Source organism: Accipiter gentilis, chromosome 14 (assembly GCF_929443795.1).
Source record: "Accipiter gentilis chromosome 14, bAccGen1.1, whole genome shotgun sequence".
Lineage (NCBI taxonomy): Eukaryota > Metazoa > Chordata > Aves > Accipitriformes > Accipitridae > Astur > Astur gentilis.
This window is the reverse complement of record NC_064893.1, coordinates 10,197,676-10,221,146: the sequence shown is the minus strand read 5'-3', so window position 1 is coordinate 10,221,146 and position 23,471 is coordinate 10,197,676. Positions and strand designations below refer to the sequence as shown.

At 35.7% G+C, this 23,471-nt stretch overlaps 2 protein-coding genes across 2 annotated transcripts in view; one reads left to right on the top strand and one right to left on the bottom strand.

Moving 5' to 3' along the window:
• ZDHHC3 (zinc finger DHHC-type palmitoyltransferase 3) overlaps nucleotides 1-23,471 on the bottom strand; it is a 435,152-nt gene that overhangs the window by 343,268 nt on the left and 68,413 nt on the right. The gene's annotated exons all lie outside the window — the stretch shown is intronic.
• The window catches only part of KIF15 (kinesin family member 15), a 38,831-nt gene that overhangs the window by 13,487 nt on the left and 1,873 nt on the right, over nucleotides 1-23,471 (top strand). The window contains 20 exon segments of the mRNA XM_049817201.1: nucleotides 1,705-1,914; nucleotides 3,021-3,198; nucleotides 3,623-3,764; nucleotides 6,168-6,309; nucleotides 6,640-6,816; nucleotides 7,741-7,848; nucleotides 8,658-8,763; nucleotides 9,308-9,473; nucleotides 10,868-11,018; nucleotides 12,064-12,149; nucleotides 12,595-12,670; nucleotides 12,939-13,025; nucleotides 13,992-14,096; nucleotides 14,964-15,086; nucleotides 16,506-16,652; nucleotides 17,643-17,747; nucleotides 18,036-18,200; nucleotides 18,649-18,755; nucleotides 21,406-21,478; nucleotides 22,086-22,123. Of these exon segments, the coding sequence (XP_049673158.1) occupies nucleotides 1,705-1,914; nucleotides 3,021-3,198; nucleotides 3,623-3,764; nucleotides 6,168-6,309; nucleotides 6,640-6,816; nucleotides 7,741-7,848; nucleotides 8,658-8,763; nucleotides 9,308-9,473; nucleotides 10,868-11,018; nucleotides 12,064-12,149; nucleotides 12,595-12,670; nucleotides 12,939-13,025; nucleotides 13,992-14,096; nucleotides 14,964-15,086; nucleotides 16,506-16,652; nucleotides 17,643-17,747; nucleotides 18,036-18,200; nucleotides 18,649-18,755; nucleotides 21,406-21,478; nucleotides 22,086-22,123 (2,492 nt within the window).

The window sequence follows — 23,471 nt, the reverse complement described above, 5'->3', positions numbered from 1 at the left end:
ACTTTAGTAAAGCCTTTGACAGTTTCCTACAGCATTCTCCTGGAGAAGCAGGCTTGGATAGGTGCACTCTTTGCTGGATAAAAAAAATGGCTGGATAGCTGGGCCCAAAGAGTGGTGGTGAATGGAGTTAAATCCAGTTGGCGGCTGGTCACAAGTGGTGTGCCCCAGGGCTCAGTATTGAGGCCAGTTTTCTTTAATATCTTTATCAATGATCTGGACAAGGGGATTGAGTGCACCCTCAGTAAGTTTGTAGACAGCACCAAGTTGGGCAGGAATGTTGATCTGCTTGAGGGTAGGAAGGCTCTACAGAGGGATCTGTACAGGCTAGATCAATGGGCCCAGGCCAATTGTATGGGGTGCAACAAGACTAAGTGCTGGGTCCTGCACTTGGGCCACAACAAGCCCATGCAATGCTACAGGCTTGGGGAAGAGTGGCTGGAAAGCTGCCTGGTGGAAAAGGACCTGGGGGTGTTGGTTGACAGCTGGCTGAATATGAGCCAGCAGTGTGCCTGGGTGGCCAAGAAGGCCACTAGCATCCTCGCTTGTATCAGAAACAGTGTGGCCAGCTGGACTAGGGCAGTGATCATCCCCATGTACTCAGCACTGGTGAGGCCACACCTCCAATACTGTGTTCAGTTTTGGGCCCCTCACTACAAGACAGACATTGAGGTGCTGGAGTGTGTCCAAAGGAGCAGTGAAGCTGGTCTATAGTACAAGTCTTATGAGGAGAGGCTGAGGGAACTGAGGGTTTAGCCTAGAGAAAAGGAGGCTGAGTGGAGACCTCATAGCTCTCTACAGCTACCTGACAGGAGGTTGTAGCAAGGTGGGGGTTGGTCTTTCTCCCAAGTAACAACTGATAGGACAAGAGAAAACAGCCTCAAGTTGTGCCAGGGGAGGTTTAGATTGGATAATAGGAAAAATTTCTTCACTGAAAGGGTTGTCAAGCATTGGAACAGGCTGCCCAGGGAAGCCTGCCCAGGGAAGGGGTTGAATTGCCATCCCTGGGGGTATTTAAAAGACATGTAGATGTGGTGCTTAGGGACATGGTTTAGTGGTGGACTTGGCAATGTTAGGTTAACAGTTGGACTTGATGATCTTAAAGGTCTTTTCCAACCTAAACAATTTTATTATTCTATCTTTCAAATTCAGACAAGCCACAGCATAACTTTCATAGTATGTTTAGTTTTAGGGGATGGGTTGTTAATTGAGATTTTCTAAGAAAATTGAACAGAACAACAAACTTCTGTTTTACTTAATTTTGAGTGCATTTTTGAGTGTTTGGATCAACAGTGTGTTTTTTGAAGCAAACCTCCCAGTCATCCCAATTTTATTGTGCTTTGGTTCATGTCATGGCGTAGTACTAAATCAGCCAAAATGGATTGATTGATTGATTTTAAGAAAATGAACTGAAACAGGCGCTCTAGGGGTACATCTGATGTGCTTAATTGAATACTTAGTCTACTGGATCATATTGGACCTTCTAAGTAAAGTTTTTTTGCAATAGTGTGTAATTTGGGTTTGTGGTATGAGCTGTTGCTCTTTACAAATCTGCTCCAAATGATAGTCCGTGTATTCACAAAATTACTGTTAACTGACTTTTGCATGATTTGTCTGTGTGTGCATACGTACGTGATATGTGCACCTTAAAAATTTATCTAGTGTAACTGTCGCTTTTCTACCAATCTGTATATGTATTTTTCTAAGAATTTATTAGAAAAAATTGCTCAACTAGAAGATCTGTGTGCCAAGAAGGAGAAATTTATTCAGTCCAGTAAAATGATAGTTAAATTCCGTGAAGACCATATTGTTCGTTTGGAGAGATTACACAAAGAGGGTGGTGGAAGTTTATTGCCAAAAGAGCAAGATGATCTCCTCAGTGAATTGAGAGAGGAATTGCAGACACTCAGAGAACAGGTAAGTCTGTTTTTCCCTTTCTAGAACAGTTTTATTTTGTGAGAATAGATATTGTGATGGAGTTCTGTGATGGGTGGATATAGGCTTTTTAGGAAAGAGGCAGGAAAGAGGAGGATGTGTCATGGGTTCTTCTATAGATACATCTCAAATGCATGGAGTTTCCCTATGGAAGGGACAATGGGTGGGTTTAGAGCTTGTGAGTTTGCATAAGAGGAGAGGCTAGTAAGGGTGATGTCATGGTGGGACCTTGCTACAGGCCACCTGATCTGGGTTGGGTAGAGGACTAAGTCTCCTTTAAGCAACTCAAGGAAGTCTCCAAATCACAAATCCCCATTCTTATGGGAGACTTTAACCTCCATGACATCTGTTGAAAGGGAAGGACAGCAGGATGCAAGTAATACAGCAGGTTTCTGAAGGATAACAACACAGATGCTAGATGGGCCAATCAGGGGTGATGCAGTCCTGGAGCTGTTTGAGGAAGGCAAGTAGCAAAGTACATACCTAAGGCTTCAGGAGAGAAGGCTTCAGGTTATTCGGGTATCTGGTAGATGTGGTATTTGTGAAGCAGTTTTGAAGAACAGAGAAGCTCAAGAGAGAAGGCAGATTCATTAAAAACAATTTCCTCCAAGCACAAGTAGGAAAAAGGAGTAGATGTATTAGAAGACCAGCTTGAATCTGTGACTCATAACTGAGCTCCAAAGTGAAGGGGGAGTGAGAGGGGGAAGTACAGAAGTCAGGACAGTCATTAAAGGACTATAGAAACATTATTATGGCACGCAGGGACAGTGTTAAGAAAGCCAAAGCTCAAAGTTGAAACTGCAAAGAGATATCAAGAGCAACATGAAAAGCTTCTACTGCCTTATTACCAGTAAAAGAGTAAACATATAAAATGTAAACCCACTGTCTTTTTTGAGAGCAGGTTCCAACAGAGTAGGAAAACTAAAAAAAAAAAAAAAAAAATTGGGGCAGTTTTAACCACTATAGGGAATAATTTTTTCCCCTTCCATTACAATTTAATGCATATTAAAGGTTATAGAGCAACAGCTAGACGTGTATAGCATTGTCTGGAAAACAAAACCTGTTGAATAAAATACTGCTTATCATAGATGGAACAACACCCACGAATTGCAAAGTATGCCATGGAGAACCATAACCTCAGAGAGGAGAATAAAAAACTTCGTTCTTTGCAGTCAGTTAAAAAGGCTCAAGAAATTGATGCTCAGACCATTGCAGAACTAGAAAAAGCTTTTTTGGAAGCTTCAGCCACAGAGAAAAATACTGGAGGTAAAAATATGCTAATGTTTTCCAGCTAAATAAGCTTACTGTATTTCTGTTGTGTGTAGTATTGAAAAAGTTGTCTGTCTTGATGTATTTTTGCCTTCTTCAAAGTGGTACCTGAAAACTGATTTTTACTTTAGGTTTACTTTATTTTATTCACATTGGCCTTCAAGCAAGTACAGCAATAGGGAACTTGGTGTTGTGCGTCTTGTGAACACCACCCATAATCTCATTTTGTTGTCCTTAGTTGTCATGAAGACTGCAGTAATATTAATTATTCTGGTTTTCATGTGGACTGTTGCTAATACCCACTTTCTTCAATCTCAATTGCTGCTATGTTGTTCAAAAGCCTACAAATGCTTTCATTTTACTAAAACTTAAGCTATTTGAGCTATTCTGTGATTTCAGAGGGTCTATGTTTGTTCTTTAGGTCATCATTTATATTCTACCACCATGTCAGTGGAAGGCAACTCACTGGCATCTGTTGAAAGGCTGAAAGCACGCCTGCTACAGACTCAAAGTGAACTGGCAAGTTCAAAACAAGAATATGAAGAATTTAAAGAGCTAACCAAGTGAGACAAAACAGTATAGAAATGTCTTAATTAAATGTCTTTAATTACTTATATTGATTTTTAAAAGTTAGTCTCAGATCCTGAATATACAGTCTAAGTATGCTCTTTGCATGTGAGAGAGGGCCAGGTTAAGAAAAATGGCATGTGCACAGAATATGTTCCTGTTGAACTTAGTTACTCCCAGACTAGGAAACAACCATGATGCAATCTGAAGGCCTGTCTGCACTGTTGCAGATTTCTTTGTCTTTCCAAAAGCTCTTCTTTATGCTAAGATGCAAAACAGTGCTTCACAACATGCAGGAGATGCACATACCCTGGAATTCTGATGGTCACCTGCTTAATGGAACAGGGAGAGTTTGGCTTAGTTTCCGTGTTGAGCAATTATTTTTCAGTAACTGAAGTATTACAGATGGAAGCAGTGACAGGAACTAAGAGTTGATGGGTTTGGGGGGGTGGGTATTTGGGGGTTTGTTTTTGGTTTAGTGCAACAGTAGTTTTTAATATAACCTCTTTAAGGTTGCAAGTTTGAGTCACCATAAGTGTAGAATCCAAGCACCTCAGGAAATTTTGGCTAACCTGTTGGTTAATTTTTTTTTGTCTCCACTTTAAAGATTTTTAAGAAGGCAGTAATACCACTACCTCGAGTCTTGTTATTGGAACAGAGATTGAATTAAAAGCAAAGCAAAGAGCTTTGAATTTGGAGCAAAACCATGGTGTCAATAGTTCATTTATGTCCATTTGCTTTGGCATCTAAACATGAGATAAGGGTCTACTTTGCCCTTACTAACGTAGTCAAGAATTTACTGTCATTGTTCTCCTTGAGGGCAGCACAAGATAATGCAAAAGGCCTGAGTAATACCTTCAGTGTATATATATTCATATGCAAGTGAATAATACATGCTTAACTTGATCGACCCCATTTCTGAAAAATTCTCATCCTGTTACTGGAGATACAAGAAAAATAATTGCATTTCCAGCCAGCAAATGAAATATAAACCTGGAAGGCAAAAGGGACCTGATATTTTTTTTTAACTATATTTTTAGCTTGTACCTAATGTTCCTTTTTATTGATTTAATTGAATCTAGAATATAATTCTAGAAGCATTGGGCACAAGATAATTCCATTTTTGCCTTCCCACTTTTTTTTTTTCAAAGTAGCTTTGTGATGTCCTTTTTTGCTCATTCAGGCCATTGTACAAATCTGTATTCTTATTCTTAGATTTCTGTGTAGCAAATCCTATGAACTTTATAAATCATAATGTTGTCATCTACTGAGTTTATCAATTCAGCAATCCGTCTATTGTCTTGTATCCTTAGTTACAATGCTTTATTTTTATCTTCAGATATTGATTACTTTCTTTTCCTACCCATTCAATGTATTCTTATTTTATGTATTCTATGTTCTGTGCATGTCTTGCTTTCTTGATAGTATGTGTGCATTTTTATTATCAGTTACTGACATTTTCTTAGTGGAGTGCAGTCAAACAAAAGTGTGCTTTTGAGCCTCTGGATTCGCCTCTGGATTTCACTAAACTTTAAACTTGTTTCCAGCTTCAGAGTAACTGGATGCTTAATTTTAAATGCAAGTGTAACTATACGCTCTAACTGAATGAGTAAACTTTAACAATTTCACAAAATCAATGTATGCTAATTTTTCTATTGTCCAATAGCAGTCAGAACTAAAGTTCTACTCTGTTCCATAAGTCTCGTTGCAGATGCTAAAAACATGAGGGAAAGTGATAGCATTAAACTGCCAAAAGATGAAATAGTGTATTTCCTTTTGTCTGTAGACTGTGACCCTACAATTATGCCAGTAAGGCCAATTATCACAGTAACAGCATGTAGCTCTGCAAAATACCATATGAAAATTATTCCTAAATTTCTGCTCAACTGTTGGGATTTAAGTTAAAGTACTCTTAGAGGGCAAAATAATCTCAACAGAGCAGCACTTCCATTAAAAAAAAAAATAAAAATCTTTAAAGGATTTTCTTTAATCCTGGCAAGTACCAGTTCAGACTTCTCATATAACTGGATAACATTTTTAAAGCTTAAAACCATATTGGTATGGGTGATATCACTTTTTCATAAAAGGAATTGAAGAGCTCTCAGCTTATTTCTTAACATGTAATGGATTTTTTTTCTGACACGTTTAGTTATCCATCTGCTTGCTTCATTATGCAAGCACAAATAAGCTTCTTAGCTTTTTAATTATTTTTTTTTTAATTTTTTTTTATTTACTTTTTAATACAGCAGTGGTGGCTTTCTTCTCAAAATAATGTATTTCAGTGTTTGGGCAAGAGTTCAGCTTCAGTTTGCTCATTGGCAATACTGTAGCTTATTCTTACTGATGCAAGGGCATACTGATGGAGTGGTTTTGACAGTAGTAACATACTTCCTAAACAGGAAAAAGCATATGGAACAGGAATCAGAGCTTCAATCCCTTCGGAAAGCAAACCAACATCTTGAAAACATTTTGGAGGCAACCAAAGCACACAAGCGTCAAGAAGTCTCTCAATTACATAAGCTACACAGAGAAACTCTTAAGGTATAAGTTTATTTAAAACTACACATACTTACTCCAGAGTTGTGTGAGAACATAGACTTTCATTTGTACAATCCCTTAACCTAACTAGTGTTCTGGTGTGTAATCCATATGTGATAAACCAGATACACTGCTTTTTTTGTTCTGAAATACTTACTGAATGACTGCTACTGTGATCAGATGACAAATCTGAAAAAGTGTAGTGGTTTAGAACTAACCACTTTAAGCATTGTATTTCATTATTCTACTTGTAGAACTCTGATACAATACCAGACAAAGTCTTAATTCCATTTTATGGTTAAAATAAAGACTGCTTTGTAATCTTTATAACAGAACATAACCACTCCAACAAAAGCTTACCAGTTAAGATCTCGCCTAGTGCCACGAATAAGCCCAGAAATCTTAGATTATCATTCTGAAGAGATGGATGACATTTTGAAAGAGCCGGTTCCCCCAGAGGTGAATGAACAAGCATATGAGGTCATTGCTGAGGAGCTCAAAGTGGCACAGGTGAATGTTCTGAATAAAAACTGAAGTGTATGTGTAACTTTTATAATAAAGTGGGTTTTGGCATGAAATACTTCCCCCTCACCAAATATATTTGAATTTGCATGGGAAACTGAAGCACTTGATGAATACTTAAGGCCTCACTAAACAGTTCTCTAATTGTACTTACTAACATTTCTCTAACTGTACTTACGGACATTTACAATGATAATATTGAAAGGGATTTGAGAGCTGACTATCGCAAGTAGTTTAAGATATACAGGGCATTTAAATTTTTACTGTTTTAACCTGATAACTTGTCTCCAAGGAAACTTCTTTATAAGTGTCTGGTGATAGCACATTTAGAACAATACCCAAACTTAATATATAATACTGCATTATTTGAAGAAACCTGCCAAATAATGCTTGTCTATCATTATACCTTAATTGTCTTGCACCTTTCCTAAAGGGCAGGGAAGGACTTTTGTCACCTAGAAGAGTGCTATGAAGTTATCTGAACTACTCTCTAGAAGCTGGAACTAACTTAAGTGCATGTAAAACCCTGGCACAACAGCCAAAACCCCTCTTTGATACTTACCATAGTGCAGAGATCCTGTAAGGAATTTAGCTAGTGTGTATTTTGAATGACTTCTTTTTAAAGCCTTATTTCTCCAAGATAAATGTGTGTCTGAAAACTAAGTGTTTATTGGATTCAGTCCTTGTATCCCCTGACAGATTTTCTTGTGTTCTGGCGGTTTAGTTAGCAATAGGAGGAATCAGCTACTTAAGATACCAGTTTATTTTTGAATGTTCTGTTTTCTGTTAGTTTGTGTCATAAAAAAAGAAAGTAGTTGATGTTTTTATATTTAATATGCACAGACTGCCATATGGCATGTGAGAATAACTGGAAGATGGGTGCTCTAATTTTGAGTGTCTCTTGCGTCACAGGAGCAACTGAGCACAATGCAGACAAAGCTGGATGAAGAGGAAAGCAAGAATATAAAACTCCAGCAGCATATTAATAAACTGGAGCATCATTCTGCACAAATACAGGAGGTGAGAGAATAATAATAATAATACAGGGCTATATGTGAGTGTGTATATATGTGACAAGGTGATATCTACCACACTGATATCTACCACACTCATACTACTGTGTCATCTGGTGAGGTCTGCAGCGTTACTTGCATTTTGACTTTTGAAACATTTGCATAGCATCATAGTTCAGGGCTGTGCAGGAAGACAAGGACTTCATTTAACATAACACTGCAGGTTTGGGTTTTTTTGTTTTTGTTGTTTTAAATGTTGTGATTCTGAGCCTGCTTGATCTTAACTATAAGCAAATAGACACTCAAGATGGCTGTGCTTGGTTTTGGCCAACTTCATGTTTTTTGGAAAACAGCAATAGTCACAAGGAAATTTTCAACTTTATAATGATGAAAATGCTAGTTGCCTCAGCTGGAACTGAACTGAAATGTCCTTACTCTATAAAATATTTACAAGTCTTCCTTAATCGCTAGATTTGATTTAGTACAGAAAAGGAAACAAGGCCTGTATTCTTCCCAGATTAGTCTCATCTCTGATAGCTCTGTTCTGAAGTAAATCTCAGCTCGTAAACTGTGGGTTGCTTTTAAATAAACTTTTTAGATAAGGTAATGTCTTCACTTATATTGAATTACTTTTTTTTTTTCTTGGACTTCTATGGATTTCAGATTCATCAAACATCGAATTTAAAGAAAAATTCATCTTGTATTTATAATCAGCTGGTGAAATGCCATAATACGTTATTACATGATTGTTACAGCTCTGCGACTTAGCCACTCCTACATTTCCTTCCATTTAAAAATTTTATTTCTCTTCTCAAGCTTCTTTCATCTGAAAGGAATGACTGGAATAAAGAGCGCCAGGAGCTCCTTGAACAGATGAAATCGCTTGAAAAGCAGTTTCAAGACAGTGAAAGCAAGACTGATAGTAAGTCTATGTAAAACTGAAATTCTGTATGAAGTTTTGAGGCGTCTTAGTGTTTTGAATCAACAATAGCACATGCTGAGTAACTATTTGGGTTAGTCATACTGGTTTGATATATTTTTTTTAATATATATTTTTTTAAAGAAAAAAAAATCTAACACTTGCAGACCAGCTTTTCTCTGCCCAGTCTTGCACAGTATACAATATTCAGAATTGTTCTCTGTTCACTCTGAATGTGAAGGGAGTACAGGATATAGTATTTTAAAAAAATATTAACTAAAAGTAAAGGGAAAATCCTCTCTTGGTCTACGGAAATGCAGTGATATTGTCTGGAATGTTTTTGATTCTGCCTGTACTCCTCAGTTCTTGAAGTCAGTGTTTCATTGACCTTTTCCATTTACAAATCCTTTTTGTGTGTGACCTTCAAGGCTAATTCCACTGAAAATGTGTAAAGTGTTGTGAGACTTTCCCAGGATGTTCTGTAGTGTCACATGTCCTGTATCTAGCACAGTTTTCCAAATAACGTAATTTGTTTGGTTTTTGACAGTATTAAAAAGTGAAGTCTATGACTTGCGCATTGTCCTGCAGTCTGCAGACAAGGAGCTGTCTGCTGTAAAATTGGAATATAGTGCCTTTAGGGAAAAGCAAGAGAAAGAAATCAGTCAGCTTTCTGGTAGACATATGGATGTACAGTTCCAGCTGGACAGTGTCAGGTATGTTGGCAGTTTGGTAAAATGCCTTAACCTCCCTTCCGGATGCATCTAGTGATTTAGTTCTTTTCTGCATGTGAACTGCACTTTACATCTCTTATTTAAAGTTGTTATTCTGTGATTATGTCCTTCGCTTATTTTTTTTTTTTCTCAATTCTTTCCATGCCTATTTCAGAGCCATGAGAGGGAACATGGTGAAATTAGCAGAAAGAAAATAAAATGAGGCTTCCTTTATTTTGGTTTGCTATAGCGTTTTCCCATTAAGTAGGATGTACCTGTAAACTTATTGATCTCCAAAGTTAAGTGGCTGAAGCGGCATAGTTTGTGGGTTTTTTTCCAATTTAGTCTTAAAAATTAACTGTTACTTTTCAGTCTGGTCATGTGGAGCAAATGACATAATGATGCTGCTGTAAAAATACAGGAAGAAAGAAACCATAAAAATAAAGTGAAGTTTGGCTAGTAAAGCCTGAAAAGCTCACTACGTTCTATGCAGTAATTGCCATTATTATTGGGAGGTGAAAATCAGTGAGGTTTTTAATCGTTAGTGTGACTTAGTTATGTTGGGTTTTGTTGTTGTTGCGTTTTATTTGTTTTGTTGGGTTTTGGTTTTGTGGGTTGGGGTTTTTTCCCAGAAAGCTTAACTATGTTGTTGCATTATAGTGTGTCGTGTCTTAGCTGAAGTCATTTTTTGAGTGATGCATTGTGAGGCTGGGAACCTGGAATTGAATTAAATGTTGCGGTTTCGTTGATGCCTTCTGTGTTAGCAGAAGAACTGATTATCTGGAAGGCATTCTTTCTATAGGCTCTCCATTAATAACATAATTCATAACACTTGTCTAGCAGCTCTTTTACCCCTCTGCTTTTTCACTTTTGTGAAAGATCAAATTAAATAAGTTTTCAGGGCAACAATTTAGATGGAAATAACCCAGACTTGCCCAGAATATATGAAGATTTTATATGGGATAAATAACCTAGATATCAAATAAGCAGATGTAGGTACTGAGGATCATTCTAGCAAAATCTTTTGTCCAACAAATGGCTAAAAAAAAAAAAAAGAATAAAAATGGGTGAACACCATTATCAAGACACAGTGACTGAAATGTCAATAGAATTTTGTAGGTAAATTATTTCTAGAGATCAAAGAGTACTCTGCCTTCTCTGCTACTGTCACTTAAATTTCCTGTGCCCTTCATAAATTTGGTGTTTCTCAGTTTAAAAAAAAAAAGTTACCATTTATGTCAGTCATTTGTTTCTAAAATAACTGTACTCTGTACATTATCTGAAGAGTATAAAATACAATTAATTGGAGTATTTTTATAGTAAAACAAACCCTTATCTTAATATTGTGGGTGGGCTTGGTTTTATTTTGTGGTTTTTTGTTTGTTTGTTTTATAAAGGCTAGAACATGAAAAGATTCTTGAAGAAAAAGCAAGCCTGCAGGATGACTATGACAATTTGCAGGAAGTAGCAAAGTTTGAGACAGATCAACTGAAGCAACAACTTGAGGACAGAAAACAAGAAGCAGAAGCTATGAAAACTGAGCTTTGTGTAAGACAGTCAAGGCTTTTAAAGGACTTTTATTATAAGATTACTCATGTAGCCAGATTGTTTAATTCCTGTTATTGTATCATTGATAATAGATTCTACAGTAATAAGAGGTTTCCTGGTGGTTTCATTTGGAAGATGTACCCAGAATCTTTTTTAAAACTTAGTGCAATATTTTTGCAACCGCAGGCTACAAGAAATATCTAATAGCATGATGAAGTAGCAGAGCTTTTGGCTGAAGAAATTGCTCTGGAAATGTTGAGATGGGTTAATTAGTAAAGGAATAAGAAACTGCTTTGGAAAAGAATCCTGACATCAAAACATGCTGGTGTCCTTTCATCTTGATGCTAGTGAAGACTAGCTTACTTATGCTGTCTTTAGAAAGCAGTTTCTTAAAAATTTTCATAGTGGATGCGATCTTGTTAAAATGATCTATGGCTTTCTGTGGTGGATCACTGTCCTACAATTTAGTTGATGCTGTCCTTGAAAGTCTGTCAGACTGCAGTGACTGCAAAACAGCAGTAAGGTTGCTCAAGGGCTTTTGCAAATGATTTTGCCTGCTTTTCTGCAGTGTACACTGTGCCTGCTCAGCAAGTTCACTACAAGTTTTCCCTTCTAGTGTTTAAAGGAATACTGACAGATTGAAGATTATAACTTTAAATTCCTTATAGTCTAATATCTTGAACTGCTGGTTAGAACTTGAAAAATTGCCCCAAATTAATCTACAGTTGAAAATTCCAATTTCTCCATTTAAAACCGTGGATATTGAGGAACATAATAGCTATTTGAAATCATTATCAATGGCAGCTGAAAAGAACTGATTGCTTAATATCATATATTATATATTGCTTAATATAATATAATAAGTAAGAGTTTACTTTTGAACTTGTCCAGGACAAAGCTAAAGATCTTTCTGTTTCCATTTAACGTTTTGGGAGGGCTGGTTTCAGTCATCTTAGGAATTTGTTTAGATTTTTATTTTGGTTTTAATTATTCTAAAGACTTTATATTGTAACTTGTTATAACAACATATATTTTGACATTCTAGAACCTTTTGAAACTCCTGAAAACAGAAAAAGAACATAATGAAAAACTAACATTACAGTTACAAGAAGACAAAGAAAACAATTCAAAGTAAGTTTTAATTAGTGGTGGGGTTTATTTTCATCTGACTTCATTGGGTTTGTCCTATGCTAGGTTTTGTATTCAGATGGGGATCCTGTTTGTAGAGGTGTTTTTCCCCAGCTGGGTGGAGATAATTACATAATGGGCTTTTTATTTTATCCAACTTAGACCAGCACTTCATTTTAATGTATTCAATTAATATGACAAATAATGTAATGAAATTACATTACAAGTATAGTTCTTCATATCAAAGATAAAGTTCCACTTCTGATAGCAGCGTATAGCTAGTAACTAAACTATCAGTCTTTTTGTATAGCACTGAGAAGGTGATAGTTAAATAACTCTTTAAAAAAAATTAAGTGCAAATAAGAATAAACTTGTATGACTCGATTCTTGTTAAAGCTCTCTTGTGTTCCGATTATATTTCTCACTAAAAATGTGTTTTCTTCTCCAGGGAGCTCTTGAAAGTACTTCAAAAAGCACAGGTGGAGAAACCATCCTCTGAAATGGTGACACAGTGTGAGCAGCAGGTATGACAGCAGAATTGAATGTCTAAATGATGTGTTCCTGGATTTCCTTGTGCGTTAATAGCAATTTTATGGCAAACTGACTGTTCTGTTGATTACCAGCAAAATAAATGTAGAGTTCTCAAGTTTCAGATTGTTAAGCTATTGCTTAATTCTTCTGGTAAGGTAAACAACTTGGTTCCTTTCCTTTTTTTTTTTAATGGCTTTGTGCTTTACAAAACATACTTCAAAAGCGATTAAGTCTCTCCTTCACAATTATTATTTCTTCTAGGAAGCAAAACTGCAGAAATTGGAACAGGAGCTGGCTGCTGCTGAAGAGATTATTGTTTCTTTGAAGAACACAAATGATACGGAAAAGGTTTGGGCTTATTTCTGTTACTGATACCCAGTTTTGTGGGTAACTGTTCTGTAGTAGAGTTGAAAGCCCAGAGCTTTTCTGTGATACTTAGTAATTCTGTGCTTCTGGGCAATCCTGGCTGTGTATCTATGTAAAACAAATCCTACCTCTTACTGGCATGGAGTTTGCAGGGTGGTACGAGACTGGTATGCATTCAGAGAAAACACAAGATAACTGAAGGTTAAAAAAAACAACCAAGGTAAAGCTGTCTACTGGACAAAACATTCAATGCATAAACGACGCATAGTTCCCCTGATGGGGCCTTTTAGTCAGTGCCATGTTGTAATGGGCTAATAAAAAAGGTAAGAAAGGTGATGAAAGAATGTGACTGTGGGTATCTTTGTTAATAAAACCAAAGCACTTTTACATGAGAAGACTGTTCAGGTGTCTTGAACGCTTAAATAGCAAAAGTTCCCATAATACAAGCATTTATGCTGTATGTAAAACAGGCATAAGAAATCACATAGTGCATTTACTATCCAGCATGATGCAATGGTAAGCCTTGCTTTTTCCATGCTAAAACCAGAAATTTGATATGTATAAGGTCAGAAGAATGTTGTATTGTCAGTGCAGTGGTGTTTCTTCAATGTGCCTTTTCCCATTACAAACAAATGTAACCTTAAACTACAGTACTTCTGTTCTATTAGAAAGCCATTACAGCCTGAGACTAAATCAGAGGGCTAGTCTTCTCTTCTAACGAACACAGCAGGTGTTATGGAGGCTTAATTCTTCATATGCATGCTTAAAAGAAAAGCTAATGATTTAACAACAAATTACCTTTTACCCCTTTACATGTGCATTGAGGTTCCATTGTCAAATGATTGTTTGAGATTTGTGATTGACAAATTATACACCAAAGAAAGTCCAGGAATAAAATATATATAAATTATATATGATGTATGAGGATTAACTTTTTTTATATTGCAGGAAGTTGTAACTGGCTTGATGAGACAGATCCAGGAGCTGAGGTCTTCAGTTAATCATAAAACCGAGTCCATAAATGGGTTGACAAGAGAGCTCGAGGATATAAATGTATGTTCTGTCATTTTGAAGGACATGGTATAGTTTTTCAGAAATGGGAGGCAATGACACGTCTTATCGTGGGTCTCAAACAGCATAACTTCCTGTAGTGTTTTAGAAGGAAACTTCTTTGTTTTGATATGTTGAAATCTTCTGAACATTTTATGCCTAAGGCTGTCTTGAAAACTGAACTCTTTCCACATGCTGGGTAAAGACAGTGTCTCTAAAGGGACCTATTCACATCCTGTAAACTACACTCGGCGGACAGTCACATTTAGATTTTCTCAGAAATTGGCCATTTAACACCCTAACAATTGAAGCTGAATTGTAAATTAATTTTTGAGGGAATGAATTTTTATGTTGTTGATATTACTATGTTCTGCATCTGAAAACAAGCAAAAAGAACTAAAACTATGTGTTTGAATAACTATGAATAAATATGATGCATCATCTTTATTAAAATAGGTCTGGTTTGCAAACTGATAGAGCAACCCACAGAATACTTTAGATAACGTATATGTATGAACTATAAATTCAAAAGGTCCTACAGACAAAATGGTGATGAGATAGATTTCTACATATGGTTATCTGTTTTTTAATAATGGTTTTAGTGGTTAATATACATTGTGGTGGCTATTACATATTAAGTTAATAATCTTTTTCTATTGTTCTGACAACTCATTTCTGATAAAATCATTTGTACAATTTAGCAAGTATGACATATCATTCTGATTTTAGTCATTCACACAGAGAATTTAAACATTTGTAGTTGTCATCATAAGATTTGTGATATACATTTATTTGTATTAAGTTTGCCAACTTTTTTTGATAACATGTTTTCCTAAAATATTCTAAAATTTAATTGAATACTTTTTGTAGTGCAAGTATAATCTTGTTCTGGCTGCAAAAGAAGAAAGCAAAGGAATCATAGAGAATCAGGAAAAGAAGATTGAAGAACTGAGGGAAGCCTTGGAGAGAAGACAAATAGCTGATAACATTGAGGTAAAAACATAAATGTTGGTGTATTATGGGTATTTGTTCAACAGACCAACTGGATGTGGTTTTGCTTAAAATACTTGTGTAAAACTTAACCTCATTTTAGTTCAAACTATAGCTAGTTAAGCTGTTCTTAAAGGAATTTTTCATGAGATACCTGACAAATTCTGTTAAATTATCACATTACTTGATATAAATATTTTATAAGTTACTTCATAAAAACCTATGCTAAAAGCCTGGTTTAACTTTAAGACCACTGAGGAATCATCAGCTGAATTTAATGGCAGCATTAGATGATGCAGCTGAGAAATTAAAATAAGTAGAAGAATATATTGTTTAACATTATCTCTTCCCCCACTACTACTATATTCAGTAACATCTTTACTCATAATTTTAACTAAAAGCTCCACCTGCTGGAAACAAGATTAAGGATGCATTGTTGATGCAACTGCAGTTTTGCTTTTTAAACTTCTATCTTTCTTTAACTCTGTCTTTTCCTGTTACTGCTCTCACCATTATTTTGGTGAACATGTCCATCAGTCAAAACCACTAGCCTTTCCTTACAAATAATTTCTACGAGATCATCTCTCATATTACATGTGCTTAGGCCAATCATACAGCACGAATGAAGTCTTCCAAAGTAGTGTTTCCTTCTCAAAAATAATTTTAAAATGGATTTCTACTACGTTTAATAAACAGACTATCTTCTTTAATAATCATCTAAATTTGACATTCTGGAACCCAAAACTGAGTGACCTGCCAAATAGATCACTTTGTTACTTTTTTTTTTTTAAACTGAAGTACCAATTCTTACTACAATGTTATCCTTGTGTATCTGGCTCCTGATAAAATCATAGTGTTTCTCCTCCTTCAGCTTTGTACATCAGTTACTAATTTCCTTCATGCTTTCTTGACTGGAGAAGAGCTAATCCAAGATGGCATTTAAACACCTACCTTGTGTAGGTATGATACCCTATCAGATAGGGTGGGAGTCTAGATCCTAGAATAAATCCAGAGGTAACTACAGCATAGCAGTGCACTATAAAAGCTGTAATCACTAATTTAGCATGGATTAAGAGCTATACTTTCTTTTCTGGTTTCTTACTTTAAAGAATTGTATCTCTTTTTAAGTATACATTATACTTTAAAAGAGTGGTTGTTTCCAAATATCTCCTACAAGTATCTAACTATACTGGGAAACTTCTCATTTTTGTTCTGCAACCAAGACAATGGATATGGAAAACATGCTAAAAGAAGAAAATTCTAGATGAATGCTTACTATGATTCATGATGCAAAAGTGGAGGGAAAAGGAAGATGCTTGTAGCTGTTGGAAATCTTAACAACAATGGCAAAACATCTTGAAACAACTGCTTTAGAGTAGTAACTTTAACATTTCTTTCTTTACTCATCCAATGACAAAACAGAGGGACCTTCTGTGTGAAGACTTGCATCATACCACTGATCAGCTGATAAGACTGACAGAGGCCTCTAAGAAACATGATTCATTGCTTCAGTGTGCGCAGGAGGACATAACAAAGAAAGAAGCTCTAATCCAGGAACTCAGGGAACAGGTAAAACAAGGAAATTCTCATAATTAGCTCCTTGGGAGGGAGCTGTGGTTAATTGTAGCTTCTGGAAAAGGTTTTACTTGTAACTTTAGAGCATCTTTTATGCAGTACTCTTGGTCAAGAGCAATGCTTCTTCCTGTAAAAGCAAAGTAGTAGTTTAAAAGCTTCTGAACAAAGGCTAGATAACTCTTAAATACTTTGGAAATGGTGTCTAGAGATCACAAAAACATTTAGTCTGAAAGCAGAGTAAAATTATTAGTACCTGTAACAACAGAGCAACCTGAGGTTATAAGCAGTGTAACCGAGGGGATTAATTTTTCCTCTGCTTAACACTTATCCGCAAACAATATCATTATGTAATAGAGATAATTGTTGAGCTCTAAATTATGTAGTCTGAGAGTGATTTGAAGCTTCTGCAGACCAAATAGCTATGTTAGGCATTTGTCCAACTTTTAGCTCTAGTTGTCACAACTGTCATAGTGCTAAGTATATTTGTGTTGGCAAAAACTCTAATAAAGATAAGTTATTTTGGAAAGAAGAGTTATTTTGTCATGTTAGCATATTCTCTTTGAGGAAACTGATTAAATCTATACCAGTAAAATCTTTGTTTGTATCAAATCATGTTTTGACCAGTAATGTTTGCCAACAAAGTTCATAATAGTTTTTCTGTCCTAGCATGCCCTTTCAAAGGTAGATTGTGTTACCAAGGCAAAAAAATCAAATACCAACAACAAGAACAAAATTCAGATTAACTGCGCACTATACAGTTATATAGTGTATATATGCTTTCAAAAAATGCTTGTTACATGCAGCTATTGAATGATTAATAGTTATTAGGTAAATATAGAAAACGGTTATGAAAGTGAAGTATAAGATAATCTAAAATAACTTGTGTACTTAAGCTTGCTCAAAATAGAGATCTGGCTGCTGTCTTCTTTAGTGTATTTTGTGTATTCTAAGCCAATTTTTAATTCTAATTGGCGTTTCTAATAGTTGGGCAAAATGACAGAAGAACTGGAGAAGAGGAAGAATGAATATGAACTAAAAATGAAGCAAATAGATTGCTTTGTGGAGTCATCTTCAGTAACATTTCCTCAGGTATGGCATTTGTGAGAAAACATTTTCATTGTTATGACTGTTAAAACTCATTGAAAAGGACTAATAAACTTTATGGCATGGCTTCAGGCAGGGACCAGAAACGACAATGTATTGAGAATGGTCAAATCCCGTTCACCTTGTTTGTAACTTAAATGTGTTATTGATGATTTGTCTGCAGGAATTTATTAACATATGTTTCCAGTTAAGTATTATAACATGTAAACCAATGCATAGGGGAAACAGTTCTTTACTAATAGTTTGTGGGGTTTGTTTCTTTTGACTTGCCAGTGTCCAAAAACTCCCCCTAATTTTGACGTGAATTTGGCAAAGCTGTTGGAAACTCATGAGCAAGAAATAGCTGATCGGAGGGCTTCTGCAATAAATCTGGAACACCTTGTACATGAACTGAATGAAGAACGAAGAGCTAAAAATGATGAAATTCTAAGGCTGAAGGTACTATGAGTTAATCTCTACAGGCAATTTGTAAAGTTAAAGAAAGACAGAACACAGAGTTCAGATTTCCAATGAGCTCTGCTTGGTAGTCTGTCTGTTAAACAGGAAGGCAGTTCTTTGTCTTCTCTTTACCTAGGCTGGTAGTAAATGGTGACAACTTGCTTGAGGTATCCATGTATCTCATTTTCCCAAGGACTGAGTTGGTTTGTGTTCATGAATATCAAATGGTAACATCATTTTTGCTGATGAAACTGTTCTGACTTATTCTAAATCAAGTTTCTAATAAAACTGTAAATGGAAGTGTGATACAGATCTTTGCCAGAGAACTGTGCTTGTTTTCTGAGAAATAGTTTTATCTTCTATTTTACTCAAATATGTTAAACTGGAAATGAAAACAGGAATTGCAATTTGGTCTTCAAATAAAACGTTTCAAATTCCACTTGCTTAGGAACAATTAAATGAGTTGGAGAACTTGCGTCTGGAAATGCAGATATTGGTGGAGAACAACAGGAATTTACAGAGCCTTGTAGAAGCTCAGAGACTAAGCAAGAACAGGTAAAGTAAAATAAAACAAGAAAAACCTGTCTTAACTTGAAGCAATTAAGATAAACGAATTTACAGTTCTTATTTGAAATACAAGCTGACATATTGCTCATATAATTAGAGATTGACTCAGCCTTTTGTATGAAAATTGTTTACTGGCTTGTAAACTTTATTGCCTTTAAATTACAAACTCTTAAGTACAACAACGTTTTATAAATTAAATGGGAATAGAATGTAAAAGAATTACTTGCATAGCCATTTCTGTCTGTTTATATATTGCCATATCACTTGTGTGCAGTTATGGATTCAGTAGATGGGAAATGTCCTAATGAATTCAACACACATTTTAACATGGACATAAATGGAACTAGTTCTCCATCTTGTGTTTTTGAGGGTAAGGAATGAACTTCCTCTGAAAAGATGGTATGTTGCTGTGTACCTCAGATTGGAGGTACCCTGAAGTTTGGTTCAAACTGTAATCTGTACAGCTTAGTTTGGGACAGAAAATACTTTGTTTCATGGTTTACCTTTTTGGGGTTTTCTTTGTTTTCAATTTTGTAAAGAATTAAATAATCTGCTGTATTATTACATCTTACGAAAAGAAATCTTAACTGGCAGCAAATAATTCTGTTGATATTTAATGACAATTCATTTTTAAGGTGCAATTTAGTAAACAGTAACTTAATGTTAGGTAGGAGTTTAATCTCTTTTTGCCTATTAAATGTATAAAAAAATATTTTCCAGAACTTTTCTCTCTATTCAATGAAGTACCAGTGTTGTCAGTTTTAGAACTGACTTTTTAGTAAGATAAGTATTTAACATAAAATAACACTACTGAATTTGCAGAATTAAGTATTCCAGTTAGAAGATGCTGTGATTGCAGGTGTCTGTGCAACTCCATTTTGTCCTTGCATTATATGTATTTTACAGTAATCTTCCATTATGAAGAGATTCATTTGTGGAGAATATTCTGTGCACAAGGTGGGACAGATCAGATGCGATACTGAATGATGATGTTGTCTTTAGGGCCTTCTGCTTAGTTTGCAACAAACATTTGAGAGTGTGTTGTGAACTGAAATGGAAATCATAGAAAAACAAGAAGTGGTTACCTTGCCATGGAAAACTGGATTCTGGGGCTTTGTCTTTCACACAGTTTATGGAGTAGGTTACTTGGACCCAATTTTTCACAGAAAAGCATTACTTTTATGTTCCTCACTTGTTGGATTCCTTGCTTGGGACCTTAGAATGTAATTTGGATATGCACTAACAATTCTCAGCTGCTGTTAGTTGATGGGAGTTGTGGTTTGAATAGACAGAAGGCTAATTAGTATATTGCATGCTCTCTGAAAAATCAGGTTTAGATATCTCAGGTGGGGATATTCACAGCAGACACATGCCTCATACTTTATGGGAGCAGCTGATAGCAGCAGCAGGTAGTAGTTATCTTTTGTGTGGCCCAGTGTTAGGGAGCAAGATGATTTGATCATTGGTGTCACATGTGACAAAGTAACGAGATGTGACATCTTGGACTGCATTGGAGGATGTTTGAGAATACAAAATGAGACCAAGTGCCTGCTCTCTTTTGGTATGTAGTGTTAGGGCAGGGGAGAGCAAGCTGTCTAGGAAAGGTCAGCCTTCACCTCTGTAATGCTAAGCCAGAGCAGACTCAGTTCACTACTTTGGAGCTGGTACAGGCTGACCAGTACTAGAATTTGAAAGGCTCAAGCATAACCAATGATTCTATACTTGGAGGTTTTAAGGTTCATGTAAGTATCCACTGAGAGTAAGTAAACAAAGTGTGCTGCAGTTTTGTCCAACCACTTATAAGCTGGATGAATTTGGGTGGATTTTGGAAGTGGACGGTACCAAAATTTAACGGAAAATATATGATTTTTATTTTAGTTCTCATAAGGTGTTAAGACTTTTTAAGCGGGCATTTAATTAACGTTAACAAAAAAACCCACCCACGCGTACACACATTTACTCTCTCAGACTGAGGCTGTTTATACCAGCTATGAAAAACAAATTGCCCTAGCTAGGCATGTTGACGAAGATTTTGAGTTACTGAAAATAGCGATCTTTTATAATTGCATCAAATTACAATAACTGTTAATTAATGAAGTTCTTCCCTTATGGCACACTACAAGAATGAAGCGCTCCCAATGGTGTGTTAGTTTGGGGGTTATTTTAATTTTATGGTGTTTGCTTACTTCCATCCAATGTCATGTTTATTAAAAACTAAAAAAATAATAGGTTTTCAAGTCTTCTGAATACAAAAATTGTTTACCTTCTTAACTTGGCAAGACCACTGAGCAATGATCTTGTAGGAAGAAGTTGCTTTCTGCAGTCTATATGCATATGAACATCATGAACTAATAAAACATTTACCTCAATCCCGAAGCTGTCTAACATATGGTTGCATAGTTATTGCATTTTTGTTTTCATTAAAACATTCGTTTCTCTGTACTCATAACAAAGAAAAATGTGATGTTCTTGGAATACAAAAGTTTAAGCCCTTCCAGAGTTGTTTCATGATGTTTAGTATTCTGAGTACAAATGTGTCAAAACAGCTACACACATTTACTAGTTTAACCTGGGTAAGATGATGTTTTTACAACTGGCTTCCTTTGTGAGAAACTTTCCTCATTTTTGGTTTTTCTAGTGGTCAGAAACATCCTGACGTTCAATACATCAAAGAGAAAGAGGAGGAGATTGCTGAAGAACGACTTGCCAAGGTATATTACCCTTCTCATGTCAGTTGCTGTTTTCCTGCTGTAAAGTATTATTAACATGTTTTCTTCTATTCTGTGGCAGTGAAACAAACACTGATTTCTAGTGACTTCTACCAGATACAGCCTTACGGTTTCTTACAGTCTTACATCTTACGGTTTCTGTCTTGGTCTAACACCAATGACCTGGCTGTCAGATTGCACAATAAGCAAAACCAGATTCAGATCACTAAATCTGACTCATCTCCAGAGTTGGAAGATGCAAATTGTGTCACTTGCTAACGTAAGGCTCTGCCAAAGGGAAGTTAATGTCGCAGTGGAGGTTGCCATGGATCTCCGACAGAAGAACCCCCATTAGAGCTCTGCTCTGTATGAATGAGCAGATAGATACTGCTGTGGGTCATTTGTGCTGGCATGAAATTGGAAATATGTGCATATAGCAAAGAGATGAACTTGTAGTGAATATTAGACATGCGAGTTACTGGGCAGGAGGATGATTTTGGTAGGATCTGCAAGGAGATATGTAGCTTCAATTAAGTGACAAATAATTTTAAATATATATATGTTTATATTAAACATTAAGAATATAACTAATATTTTTGAACTTTTACAGATTAAAGCAATGGAGGAGATGCTGAAAATCAAAGCAGAGTAAGTTTAAATACTATTTGTTGAACTGAAGACTTATATTAAACTCATAAATACCAAAAAGGTATATTTAAGCAATGGAAGTCCAAGATCTGAAACTATACAAGATGTGATTTGGTAATGTTGTTTGCACTTCTGCAAGACGCATGAGTTCTTACTCTTTCTCATCAGTAGGTGGTAGTAGCACCTATTACTACATTTCCTAAAAGGGTAGCATTATATATCAGGACAGTACTCTCAAATAAGTGGAACCATAGAAAAACTGAAATTGGAAGGGACATTTTGAATTGTTTAAAATGATCTGGTTTGAATTATTTTATATGCAGTGAATTCTAAGCACCTTCCTTTTCAAATTAAATTGAAATATTCTTTATTAATATCATAAATATTTTATAATTTTAAATTTAATCTAATTCTTTGCACTTTTTTATGCTATTTGTTTAAATTTTTGCGCTTCAGCTTAATAATGAAAGTTGTTTATTAGAGGATTCCTAGATTGTGTTTGCACTACTGTGCAAGTAGTCCTCAAAATTCAAGTGGTTTACACCTTGTATGGATAGTAGTCAAGAAATAAAATACTGAATTAGTAGATAAAAAATTAGTTTGAAAATGTTGCTCCTGCTGTTCTTTTCCTGATCTGTACTGCTTCAGGATTCATAGTGGCTGAATCTCCTAATATTTGAGTTATTTACATTTAATGGAATGCTTTCTACGTAAGTAACTTCTTTTAAGGATTAAGATAGTTTTTATGCACACAGTCATTTCAAAAGTAATTTATATTAAGTTTTCCAGAAACCCTAGTCTTGATGAGGGGTTATTTTGCTATTCGATGCATTGGTTTTCCACACCTGTCTCATCTCTAAAATAAGCTTTATAACAGTGCTACAATGTCTCATACAAACAAATAATGTACAAAGAGGAAAAAGATTCTTTAGTCGTCAAGAAAATGTCTTGACAAATGCAGCAAATGAATACTGATTTCACAGAGTAGGTCTTAAACACCAGGCTTCAGTGAAACAAAACTGATGACAAAAACATTTTAATTTATGCAATATTTGAATAGACATGCAAAATTACTAAGGGTCATACACTCAGTAGAAAGGCTGCTAAGTTTGATGGCATGGTTCAATATTCTGGGAACCTGATAGAATTAGAACATTTTCATCAGACAAGACATCTGTCTAAAGTGGTGGTCCTTCTGTTACCAAGGCCAAACAAGCTCAGACCATGTCTGAGCTCTTCAGAGATGGTTCTGAGCAATAAGGCTATTAGGGAAAAGCCATATACAAACAAGCAATTTGGGGGAAACTTGAAGAGAGCAGAGTACATCTGACAAATTTACATGCCTTAG